The sequence below is a fragment of the Mastacembelus armatus genome, chromosome 18, assembly GCF_900324485.2.
Source record: "Mastacembelus armatus chromosome 18, fMasArm1.2, whole genome shotgun sequence".
Taxonomy (NCBI): Eukaryota; Metazoa; Chordata; class Actinopteri; order Synbranchiformes; family Mastacembelidae; genus Mastacembelus; species Mastacembelus armatus.
The window spans coordinates 15,590,424-15,603,478 of record NC_046650.1 but is presented as its reverse complement, the minus strand read 5'-3'; the positions used below and the strand labels follow the sequence as shown (position 1 = coordinate 15,603,478).

General features: G+C 44.9%; 2 protein-coding genes across 2 annotated transcripts; one reads left to right on the top strand and one right to left on the bottom strand.

Moving 5' to 3' along the window:
* The first annotated feature begins 180 nt into the window (after positions 1 to 180).
* cdca9 (cell division cycle associated 9) lies at positions 181 to 2,114 on the top strand. Its single transcript, XM_026298486.1, has 10 exons — positions 181 to 450; positions 533 to 664; positions 756 to 796; positions 891 to 942; positions 1,047 to 1,114; positions 1,374 to 1,435; positions 1,519 to 1,602; positions 1,688 to 1,769; positions 1,866 to 1,952; positions 2,035 to 2,114. Exons 1-10 carry the CDS (start codon positions 339 to 341, stop codon positions 2,077 to 2,079), a joined length of 765 nt encoding a protein of 254 aa, XP_026154271.1. The 5' UTR covers positions 181 to 338; the 3' UTR covers positions 2,080 to 2,114.
* Positions 2,115 to 2,455: 341 nt separating this feature from the next.
* On the bottom strand, positions 2,456 to 5,523 carry plin2 (perilipin 2). Its single transcript, XM_026312478.1, has 7 exons — positions 5,377 to 5,523; positions 5,016 to 5,211; positions 4,754 to 4,836; positions 4,294 to 4,558; positions 3,534 to 3,712; positions 3,333 to 3,449; positions 2,456 to 3,199 (listed from the first exon to the last, which is right to left on the bottom strand). Exons 1-7 carry the CDS (start codon positions 5,404 to 5,406, stop codon positions 2,759 to 2,761), a joined length of 1,311 nt encoding a protein of 436 aa, XP_026168263.1. The 5' UTR covers positions 5,407 to 5,523; the 3' UTR covers positions 2,456 to 2,758.
* Between the last annotated feature and the right edge of the window lie 7,532 nt (positions 5,524 to 13,055).

Sequence of the window (13,055 nt, the reverse complement as noted above, 5' to 3'; positions counted from 1 at the left end):
TATAATTGCAAATCGTTTGGCTAAATATTACCTGGTTTATTTGAATAAAGAGTCACGTGACATTTTGGATTTGTAACACATTTATTTTACTGAAACGATAGACAAACATTTATTCTTCTTAAGCAGTGAACTCCAAAAACGGCTGCATGCTTTTATGATCCTGTGGGACCTCTTCTCACGTTGATTTAACCGTATCCTTCCGCCAGGTAACATAGTCTTTGAGGAACCTCGTGAGCGCATGGATATCTTAATTATCGGTGCGCCCTCAGGTGCGGGTTTTTAAGGAACCCGGATGTGTGGTGCAGGTGAGCTGAGTTCGGAGATCCTCTGGAGACAAGATGTCGCTGAGACGCGCCAGAAACGCGGGGACCGTCCTGGATAAATCGGAGCTGAGCCGAGAGCTGCGCCGCAAAAACTTCTCTCTGTTCATCCAGCAGTTTGAGAAAGAAGGTTCGGTGGTTCGGGCCGAGGTTTGACAAAATGCAGCGGTGTCCACCTTTTTCCTAAAAGGCTCATTCGTTTTCCCTTCCAGCACAACTGCGCATGACGGAGCTGGAGGGCACGACGGAGAACATGTTGGCCACAGTTGACAAAGTGTTTAAGGTGGAGCTGATGAAGCTGCCCCCGTCTCTTCTAAACGCGCGTATCGGGGACGTGATTAGCGGTGAGTCCAGTTCTTATTGGTGCAGTGACTTTACTGTGGTTGGGTGTCATCTGTGCGCCCTGACGCACCTTTCCCCCCATCTGCTCCCCAGAGGAGGCGACCTCAGCGAGTGACGTGTCCATTGCACTAAGGGTGAGTCGGAAGTGTTTATTATTATTATGCTTAAAATCATCATCATTATAATTGTTGCTTTTATAACAGCAGGTCCAATTGTTTCTTTCTGCAGAATGAGTGTCCTGAGATGCACCAGCCTCTCAAGAGGGTCCCCAGTAAAAGAAGTGGGTGAAGTTTGAAAACCCTGATATTTAGTCATTTAGACCATAAAGTGCACAGATTAAATACAGTTCAGTTGTTTTCATTGTCTGCTCTTTTATTTTTGCAGTAAAATCAACCGATTCCACACCAGATCAGTCTGCCCGAGTCCAGAAGGCCCCATCCAAGACCTCAAAGGTACCACCTCAAGGGGAGGACAGCCCTTAGCTTCTGCTTTGAGTGACATAAGACTTTGGCTGCAGAAAGGTGTTGAGAAATGCATGTTTCAGTTGCATTAATGTTCCTGGGAAGATTTAAAACCCTGGATTTTAAAGCTCATTATTTAAAAAGATGCAGAAATCAAAGCCAGTGTTGCTTCTACCATTCTGTCCAGACCTGGTTTTGAAGGTGCCGTGTGGTTGCTGCATCACCGTTAACTTGTTTTCTTTGTTGCAAGGGGGGAAACGGGACAAAAAAGACCAGAACACTAGCTGGCAGTAACAGCGCTGGAGACCTGGGGTAAGAGGAGACGCAGCGTGAAGTTGAGCAGTGTTTGGTGCCTTTAGCTGGCGAAGGTTGACGCAGGCTGTTGGTTTCCACAGGGGCACCTCGGTCATTGTCAAAAGAACACAAAGCCGAGTGAACAAGACCAGCGACCAGACGCGGACGCCCAAACCTAAACTCAGGTCTGTCGGGGGGCTGGAACATAGACCTCACACAGAGCATAGAAAGGGGTTTTCATCTCTACGTGTGATATTTCTACATTTCCAGGTCTGTGGTCTCAACTGGTGACCTGAACTGTTCGATGGTGGGCTCTGCTGCACACATCACTGTGACCACAGCACAGGGACAGGTACGCTTCCTGTGTTTCCACAGTTCCCCCACAATACACACCTGTCTCTATTTACTGCTGATATCCTGAGTGTGTGTTTGTGTTTCTTCCTTACAGACAGTCAGTTTCTCTGATGAGACGAAGCACGACATTAACCTGGACCTGCTGGATGATGTGGCATGGTGTCAGATTCAGAAGCTCACGGTAATCGGTGCTCGTTTGTTTGTTTCAGTTGCTTCTTGACCGGGAAAGAGCTTAAATGTGTTTTTGGTCGTTGGACTTTCAGAGGCTGATGGAATATCTGTCCAGGAAAAGTCGCAGCAAGCAATGAGGATTTTCTCCACTCGTTTTGTTTTTTTTTTTTTAAACCTGTTTGTGATATTTGCTTTGCTTGTTTTAAAAAATGTAATAAAGCTTAAATGTGTTATCCTCTACTGACTGTATAAAATAACTTGTGTGCGGTAAAACACTAAATCGGCATCTGACCAGTAGTTTAAAAATCTTGATTTCACAGGAAGGGAATCTGCGTTCTACTTGTTTCAGCGCTGCAGTTAGATTAATGAGTTGTCAGTTTATTAGGAACACCAGGCTCAAACTAAAGTCAGTCCAGCAGTGAATCCAAGTCAGCTGTTACTGGGACTGGAGTCTGGTCCATCTGTGGAGGACGGTGGGGTCACGTTACATGATTTGAACATGACAAATGTGAATTGAGTTCAGATTATTTTATTTAATACAACAGGTAATATTGGTCACCACTTTAACTAGAGGGGAAAAGAGCCAGTAACTACAAATACTTGTTTCTGTAAAAAGCAGCACAAACTAACAGATGAATTAATGAATGTTTGACTATAAAACTGTATCAAGAACCAACAAGAGACATGATTACAGCAAAAACTGCATTTTGAAGAAGTACAAAATGGCAGAACATGGAAGTACGATCACTGCTTTATATCCTAATGTGATCATGACCCAGTCATGGGTTTTGTCACAGAACATGAAGCAGTGTGGGATCATTGCTGCTGCTGGGACTGCAGTGACTCCATCTCCACCTCCATGGGCTCCTCCCTCTGTGGCTGTGTGGATGGGGCGAGTTCTGGTTTGGCAGGAGAACCTGGTGTGTGACTGAGCTCAGGAGCCATGCGAGGATAGAAGGGCCCCACCAGCCAGTTGAGCGGCGTGTTGTTCACCAGGTAGTCCATGACGTTGTCAAGGGAGTCCTTCATCTTGCCCAGCTGGACTCTGCTGCTGGTCAGCACGTTGTCCGACAGGTCTCCCAGCACCTTGGCCTTGCTGAAGTTAGTGTAGACCTGTGTGGCAGAGCGGCTGAGGGACAGCGCCTCCTGCTGGATGTTGCTGGGAAGGCCCTGCAGGCTGGAGACCAGGACCAGGCAGGTGGTCTGAAGCTGCTGGGTCAGGGTCCGTGCCAGAGTCAGCGTGCGAGACTCAATGACCTGAGTGGAGGGGTCGGACAGATTTAAATAAGCTGCGATGATGTTTATGTCCAAAACCTTTAAAACACATATTACACAAGAAACAAACTGGACTGGTGTGTTGGTGCAGCCAGTCTGTCCCACACCTCCTTACCTCTGCCTTGTGACCGTCTTCCTGGTTTGGACCATTGGACTTCCACGCCACCAAAGAGTTCAGCTTGTTGTTTAGCATCTGGTTTGTCCCGTCAATATTCTTCCTGCCATATTCAATCTGGAAAAACAAACAATTATTTATAGCTGTCCATGAGCGGTGACGGGACTTTTCCTGTTTATCACTGAGGACAAGCAGACCCACCAGGTCCACGGTGGTGTTGAGCTCAGAAATGAACTCCACGCTGCGCTGTTTGCCATCTCGGATTTTGGCCACAGCCCTGGTGTACGCCCGCTTCCTCAGCTTGGTGGAGAGGGAGCCCAGACGCACATAGTAGCTCGGCTCCTTCCTGTCAAAGCCTCTGACGGGTTTGGCCTCGAGTTCTGTCATGAGAGAGTGAAACGAGTCCCGTCAAAAATGACGACAATGCTGTAGTGTTGATGTTTTGCACGTTACAGTAGCAGGATGATTCGTGATAATAAATCCTGAGCACAGAGTACAGGACTGTTTGGGACCGTTTGGTAGAAAGGCCTGAAGTCTGTGTGTGAAGGCCACAGTCCGCTCTTAAACAACTACTCCTTTATCGATGGAGCAAAAACAGAGCCCTTATGCAAATCCACATTCTCAGAACAGCATCAGGCCTGTTTTCCTTGGAAACTGGACCAAATCCATAGTTTACAAACTCCAGCTGCCTCTAAATAACTGACCCATGATACAGCTCGTCACAGGAAAACAAGCTTAATCTCATGAGCCTCTTAGTTTGTTTCTGTATTTACTCAGACATCAGGAATAAATCTGTTTTTTTTTTTAAACATGTTTATAAAGATGTGATATACACAGTTTGTGGCAGCTGCAGGATTTTCTAGATTTTCTATTAACTTCAGATTTCTTTACAAATCAGCTCCAGTTTGTCTGGTTGGGACTAAACTGGGAGCAGACCCGTGTTATTTCTGACGTCTCTCACCCAGCTCATCCTCCGTCAGAGGCAGGTACTGCTCCACCAGGCTCTCAGACGTGCTGAGGGCCGTGTCCACGCCGCTGCTGACCAGCCGGCCCACTCGGCTCTCCAGCACCGTGCTGACGCTCCCGCTCACCACAGCCCTGGTCTTCTCCACCCCGCCCTGCACCGCACCCCTGGTTTTTTCCACCACGCTGGTCAGAGTGTCCGACACCGTGCCCGTCACGGCATCTCTGGCCGAGTTTACCACATCCTTGGCACTGGACACGATCTGGGTGGTGTGGAAACATGGGTAAATACATTTCGATGTCCTCACTGATTGCAACAAGGCCCGAGTGAGCCAGTGAGGAGACGGGCGTTGAGAAAGACGGGACAGGGGTCAAGGCTGAGCCCTCAGGAAGTAGCCAACATAAACTGTGAGCTGGGACATTGTGCAACTCGGCTTGTCCATGGCTTCAGTGCTTACCTGCTGAGGAGGGTGGTGAAGAATTGGCAAAGTTCTCTCAATCCTGTCCAAACCCTTACAGGCCAGGTCGTTGGCCACAGCAACTGGAGACAAGACAAGACGACCAGAAGTGACTAGGCGGGTTATGACGTAACAACAACTGGGTGAGAGATCATGATGATTAAGAGGCAGACCTGAGCTTCCTGTTTCACGCTGACTCAGCTGGTCAGTACTGCACTAGAAACTACCTACACATGGACTGAGAGCACAGATGGGATCTTACTCTGGGGCTCCAGCTTGTCCATGATGGGTGAGGCGGTGGTGAGGGCCACGGAGGTGATGGTGCGGACCCCTTGCTCCGCAGCCTCACACACGGTCTTGATGTAAGGGTGGGTGTCCTTGGTGTTGAGGTACATGCTGGACACCAGGCCGTAGGTGGAGCTGACCAGGGGAAGGCTGGTCACCCTCTCCACCACACTCTGAGAACAAACAGCAGAGTTTAAGCTCAAAACTCATTTCATTATTAATATTAGGACGTTTCCTTTTAGTATTTCACCGATAAGCGAAGTGTTTCTGCCTGTTGGACAAAGGAAGTGTAAAGAAATGTAACTCGATGTGTGTCGGAGACTTTGTAACAAACTCACCTGGTTTGGAATAACTTCCGCTGCTGCCATTGCTGCGAAAACCTAAAGAGGAAAAAGACCAAAAAAGACCAAAAAAGACCAAAACCAAACAGGACTAAAAGTTCCTAATAAAGACTCTTCCTCACTTCTCGTCGAGCTGATTGAAGCGTTAGAGACGACTGCGGCTTTATTTATATTCTGCAATTATCGCGAGATTTGGCGACAAGTGTTTCTAGGGCAAAGGTAAAAGGAGGAAAAGTTTAGTTGGGGAATTCCTGTGAAATCACATGAGCAAACCATGACACGTTAAACATTTCATAAGCCAGTGACTTCATTCTGCTCATGAGATGATTTGCCCTCATGTCTACGGGCTGTCTGGTCAAACATAAGACGACACTGATCGATCGATCGATTGATTGGATTTATTCGAACTTATAAAGAAAAGTGTGAACAATGTTCACAGAGAAAAAGACTAAATACATATATAGACATATATACAGTCTATAAATAATATACATATGGTCATAAATACTAAATCCATAAGAAGAAATATATACAGTACATAAATACATAATTCTATGTGTACATAAATACAAAATACATAGATATATGTACAGTATATAAAGAATATACATGTGTACATAAATATGGATATATATCTCTGCATAGTACACATAACAAGGACTCATATACATATATACTATTTGCTCAAAGGGAGTAGGAGGAAGTAAAACTTATTTACTCCCACCCCCAGTTCATTCCCTTTTATTAGCTGATGTGTTTGCAGCCATGACAGTTGTATGACATCATAGCCATTACATTAGGTCCCTCTCAATAATCACAATGATCTAATATAATAAACCTCCTTCATTAACATTTTCATATGTCATGGTATTTATGATAATCTCCTATTATAATTTTATATCCCATATCCCAACATAAACCCAGTAGAATCTGTACTGGAGGAAGTAAAACACAATATTAGTGAGGACCCTCATTTCCTCCCAAACCATTATAACGCAGGCGACAGAATCCACATTGCACCTGTCTCATTCCTGCTTTAGTCGCTTGATGTCTGTGTTAGAGAGCAGGTGCAGCACCAGTGGTTTTAATCCGGGGACTAACCGACACCTCAGCAGGCTCTAAATGTGCTGCTCACTGACATTATCCACCCAGAGCACACATTTATCATCCGCTTTCAAAACAGAAGAGTTGAACCACACATGTGCTCTCTGCAGGAGTACGAACACAGCTTGTGTGAGTTACACAGCAGGTGTTTTTGGCTTTATATATACAGTATATATCAGTGTCGGCTGTAAAGATCAACACACTGTGTAGTGGATATGACACTTTGAAGCTTTCAATGGCAAAATGAAGAAAATAGCCTCAAGGATCTTGTATGAAGCTAAATACACTCATACAGGAAGCGTTTTGACTTTTCACACGTATGTTTTTGACTCCAGACTATTTCCTGGACGTCAGCGTAGAAGCATTTTTTAAAACTAACGTACGAAACCAGACCAGAGTACCAGCTCTCCCATAATACATTTCTGATGACTCCATTTAATGACCTCATTATACGTCAGTGGTGAACCCACAGGTGGACTGGTTTTTGCGTTTGCCTCGTCTGAGCCAGACGTGTGGTCCCGGTTCTAATTTCAAAGCTCCTCGTTATTTCTCTGTGCTCATTTCGTATGTGTTATTAAAGAGGTCAATTAAGTGTTGATGCAGTATTTCTGGATGCACATTTGGAGACCACATGAGGAAACTGGTTTACCTCACATTCTCCAGTTGGCCAACACATCAGGGCCCGTGGTTCCTCATTTATCAGCCCTTGTGTAACATGAATAGACCCCATATGAAAATGTTGGCTGCAGTAAACCACAGTCTCATTTAACATAGATTTTAAGATCTGATTTATTGACAGTGACGGTACACTGTAATATACAGTATGTGGGTCTATGTGCACATACACAGATACCACGTTGTAATGGACGTTGATCTGATCATGTTTTATTGTCCACGTCACTCCTCTTTAATTGCCTCAGTCAGCCGTTATGGGATTTGGTCGCAATCAAAGTGCAACATAGGTCAGGAGTTATGATCATCAGGAGGATGTGATGAAATCAACGATGTTTCTCAGAGGTACAATGTGTGGTTCACAGTATTTCTGTGATTCTGTCCCTTCTAAAGTGAATGTGCTTAAAGGACTAATCCACAACAAGACACCTGTATAAAAAAACCTGGCAACATTATTTACGTGAGGGACCACATAAGATCTAGCATTATATTTGTACCCAGCCCTTAAATCATTGTGTTTATGAACACAAATTCTGAGGAGCAGACTATTTAAAGACACTTTACACATAATGAAGCTTTTGCTGTTCAGCTCTAAGATCTATTGACAGAAACCCAACCTTTTGAAATGCTTCACTTATGGATTTGTACATGGAATAAATAATAGGTTTTGTGCATCATCTGCACATTGTCCTTGATAAATTAAACTGAACTGCTGCAGTTTAGTTGTGTAGGATGAAAGTTCAGCCACAAACTAACACAGAAACTGATGTCACAGTAAACCTGTTAGTGTTGGAAATCATTATGATAAGAATATATCGACCACGTGTGTTAACAAATGTAACTAATAATAAATCAATGCAGCATATGGAAAAAATAATATCCATGTTGTGACAGCATCATTTTTACCTTATGGCTAAATCAGTCCTGTTGCAGGTATTTCACATGCACTAGTATTTACAAACCTTGTCCACTAGATGGCACCAAAGTAGAAAATGTTCTTACTCATCTTCAGTATGTCTGCCTCCTCTTGTAACAAGTGTTAGTTTGCAGATGAGGAAGAGTAGCTCCTTCCTTTTTCTAAAAACATATACATATATTTCTAGTAGGGTTGTTTCTAGTGATGGCAGGTCACCGCTGTTTTGTGCTGTTTCAGGTCTGAGCCAGGTTTTGACTCTTTATTCTACAGAAAGATCAGCCATGGAAGCGCTGCCCTCCTGGTTCACGTGGGGTCTGCTGATGTCCAGGTGGCAGCGGGGGTGTGGAGTCTGGCAGGACTGCACAGGAGATCCTCTATTGTGCCCTCTCAGACAGGTAAGGCTGCGGGCAGCTTGCCAAGGCTCCCGGCTGGGTAACGGATACCTGTGGGCTACTGGGAAAGTGTCACACCTCCGGATCACACACAGTCAGAGGCACTGAAGAAAGAAGCGAGAGTGGCAGTGCTTTCATGCTCTTTGGATCATGAAGACAAGAGGCAGAGACGTAGCTTTAGAGCAGGAGAGAAAGGACACCACATGTCTCTGGTGCAGCGGTTTGCTTTGGTTAACTCTACACTGCAGGTGCTGTCAGACGGTGACAACCACTAGTCCGCAGCAGGAATCCTTCAACAGGGCCCTGCAGCAGATGATAGAAATGAATCTATTTCCAGGATTTTTCAAACGATGTCTTGTGCTCTCGACTGTTCTGAAAGCAACACACTCAGCAAAAACCAATGAAAGCAACACACTCAGCAAAAACCAAAAAATGATTTCAAAAGCTTGTTCCCAAACCTCTGCAGGCGAGATGGTGATTGCAAAGTTAGTAATGTAGTTATGAGAGGGGGAGCCAAAACGTTTCCCTTAAGGTAGTTTCTGGTTTTTTTTTTTTTAGCTGCCAGACAGATAGTTGCAAAATGTTCAGTTTGTGTGTTGTCAACAGTTTGATGTGATACAGTGGGATGACAAAGGAAAAAGGTTATTCTCAGAAATCCTTTTTGCAAATCTGCAAATCGATTCATGCCACTGATGAATTTGCAGACATTATAGTCACGACTGCAGCTGTTTGCTGCAAAAACCACTTTACTATTATATACTACAGTAACAACCTGGACACGAATGGAACATCATCAATAAACGTCTGAACTAACTGCATTTTGCTTTGAGTGAATTTACACTAAACTTGCAACACTGAGACCAAAATAGCTGCGTCAGGTTTTTGAGTGCAGCTGCTAAATTTGGCTCCTTTATTGTTCCCAGCCTGGCCCCAGCCCTGGAGCCGGAGAGGTCGTGCATGCAGAATTACATCTTAACAAGATAATGGCTGCCCTCTGGAAATAACCATTACTTCAGCCTTTAATAAAGAACGGATCGACACAGACAATCGGGGTTTCGCAGGCTAGTAACCGCAGATTTATTGCAACAATACAGACAAGGGTCTAGTGAAGCAGGGCTCTGTGCACCTGTCAGATGTAATCCTCACTTAATGACTCAGGCTCATTAGTTAAAACATCCAAGTTAACGTTTCCCACTGGGAGGATGGAGTCAGACAACAGTCAACAACTGTACAGGGTTAAAAGTGTGAGAGACTGTTTTTACTTCCAATACAAGATCCTTCATATTCCCGCAGCACTCCCCCTCGACCCCACTTCCACCCTGATGATGATTTTCTTTAATGGTTTTCTCAGGAAGAAAGAAAAAAGCTGCATTGTTGAACAGAGCTGGTCGCTGACCTGTGAGGCAGCAGGTGACCGGGTCAGATCAGGGGTGAAAGCTCTCCTCTCGTGCGGCTCCGGCACCGACCCACATGACCCCGCCGTGTTTCGACAACATCCCCTCACAGGTCATTTTCACAGAGCCGTGCTGGATTAGCAGTGAGGCTGTTTGTGCTGGCAAACACGCAGCGTTTCGCAGCTATATTTTCTGGGAGCTGTTGCTGACAAGCAGACCGAGGCCCAGTAATTATGATATAATTAAAAATGATCTAAAACCAAATGTCTGAGCTTCGCCGTACGAGCCAGTGTTTACAGAAAACAGCTGCTTAAATAGACACTTAGAGGGAATTAGAATAACAGTGTGTGAGTGTGTCTCTGTCTGTGTGCGTACAGGCGTGGGTTGGCCATTTGGGCACCTACACAGACAACCTCTTTGTTTTGGAGGTTTTTTGCTGAAGTCTTTGGAGGCCGACAGGAGCCAAGAACAATGTGGGAAATGGACCCTTGCTTCATTTCTGCTTTCTCTCCTTTGCAGCAGTCTGTCAGACGGACATCCAGCTGGACTCCGACACAGTACCTGAGGCATGCAGAGACTTAGAGAAACCAGAGGAGCATGAGAGACATGGTAACGAGAACCGAGCGGCAGCTGACAGCCGGGCCAAGGGTCTGTCATTTCCCTCTTCTCCTCTGTCTTTCTCTTTCATTCGCTCGCACACACACACACACACACACACACACACACACACACACACACACACACACGCACATATCGTCCAGACGAGACCTCTGCTCAGGTGGTCTGTGCAGGTAGCCAGTGGTGTACAAGTCTGAAGCAACCACACTGGCAGGAGCAGAAATGAACCCTGAGCCAGCACTCACCAGGTCCATTCAGGAATTAGATTTTTATTTTCCAGAAAACAAAGCACCAGTCGTATGAATCGTGATGTTAAGCACATGTACTGGCATCCCACACACACACACACACACACCTTACAGGACACCTGACAAGTTACAGCGTAGTGGCTGAGATGTACTGGAAAAATCAGAATCTGACCTGTGTTATTTTAGACACATATTAATAAACTCCTTATGGATGGAAAATAAACACTTAATGGAGAAAATAATGATGTTGCCTGCAAGACTGAACGCTTTAAAGACTGAAAGCTTTAAAGACTGAAAGCTTTAAAGACTGAAATCTTTAAAGACTGAAATCTTTAAAGACTGAAATCTTTAAAGACTTAAAGCTTTAAAGACTGAAAGCTTTAAAGACTGAACGCTTTAAAGACTGAAATCTTTAAAGACTGAAAGCTTTAAAGACTGAAATCTTTAAAGACTGAAATCTTTAAAGACTGAAAGCTTTAAAGACTGAAAGCTTTAAAGACTGAACGCTTTAAAGACTGAAATCTTTAAAGACTGAAAGCTTTAAAGACTGAAATCTTTAAAGACTGAAAGCTTTAAAGACTGAAAGCTTTAAAGACTGAAATCTTTAAAGACTTAAAGCTTTAAAGACTGAACGCTTTAAAGACTGAAATCTTTAAAGACTGAAAGCTTTAAAGACTGAAATCTTTAAAGACTGAAAGCTTTAAAGACTGAAAGCTTTAAAGACCGAAAGCTTTAGAGCATTAAGTTTTCTTAATAAATTCTGCTCTGATGTGTTTGAGACAAAAGGCAGAGGTGAAAGAGAAGGGGAAGAACATGCTGGGGCACTGATTTGCCCAAAGCTCGCAGATGAAACCGATCCCGGGGGATGTTTAGTCCTCAGCGCCCTAAATTTCATTGCTCAGCTCTTCTGCCAGGAAGCACCCTCCAGCAGATTGACTGAAACAATAGACACCTTCATCTGCAACATAACAGTGTCCTTTCTGCTGTGGCCTCTTTTTACTCGCTGTGGTTTCCACAGAATTTACATCAGATGCCGTGTCTCAGGTTCTAACTGTGACGTTCGATGACAGGAAATCCTGGATTTGTGTAGTGTGATACTTTAATGTTATTGCACTGAACTTGAGTCCGACTCATTCACGCCTTATGAATATTCATCCAGCAGAATATTTGGTTTTAGCTGCATGCTAGGATTTGTAGGTAATTAGATACTTCCCTGCAGAAAAAGAGAAAAGATTATACCCTTGTGTCTTCAGACAAGCTGACTGATCACTGGCAACAGACTGAGAAGTGTTGTGCCCACTGTCTACATATTTGTCTTGTGGTTTGTGGCACGATGCCCTCAGACGACGCGTACTGGATATGACGTGTGTGATGGAGCACGATGCCTGCGGCTGAAACAGATCGGCAGGTTGCTGCACCCGGAGCAGGCCTGGCGTTCCCCGGACAGAGATGGCAGGAGCTTTTCCTCCCCTCGGACGCGTGAACACACACATATACAGATGGTGTGCCAAATTCCACAGAGCAGTAAAGACGATCAGGCACAGATGGGACAGGCGACCATGTGGTGGTAAACTGCAGGCTGAGGGGCTGGAGGCCACAACAACACTCAGAGAAGTTTGTGCTCTTCACGTCAGAAGAATAATTTGACACTCGAGGAAACGTTGCTGAGTGATAGCACTAAATATGAAGCTACAGCAAATAGCTAGAAATGTTTCAGTCTTTAATGCAAAAACAAGCCTGCTGGAGTCCTGTGAAGGGCCTCTTCTCCAGCTGGTATCTGGCAAATTCCTGCCCTCTCTTTGAACACATGTGACAAGCAGCGCTTTGACTCTCAGGCCAAATATCCCTGATCAAACAGCTCTGCCTGGTGTCGGCTGGAAGGACACAACCGGGTTACTCATGTGGCGGGAAGTGACCTGCTCCCAGTGTGTTTGTCCAGGGAGCCAACACATGTACTGCACATACTGAGGCCCTGTGAAGTCATACTTGTATGTTTGTGTGTTCACGCAGATAAACTGCAGAGTAACTGAGCATCAGTGCATTCAAACAAAAGCTCTCAGCTGAAAGACTGTCATTAGCTGCCGCCTCAGCCCCGTGTTTGTCTCCCCACACTGAAAAGTCCCTGGAAGATCTGTTGCACAAACAACTGGCAGACGCTGTGTGAGCTCATAGACTCCCTAAAAATACATCGGTGCCGGGGGCAGTGGTTTTGCAACTGTGCTGATGGGAGCTCTGAGTGAGCGGTCGCACCGAACACGTCACCGTCGCTTCATTTATTTAACAGGAAACATTAAAAGCAGCAATCGTGTTACAATTAATTGGGCAGTTAAAA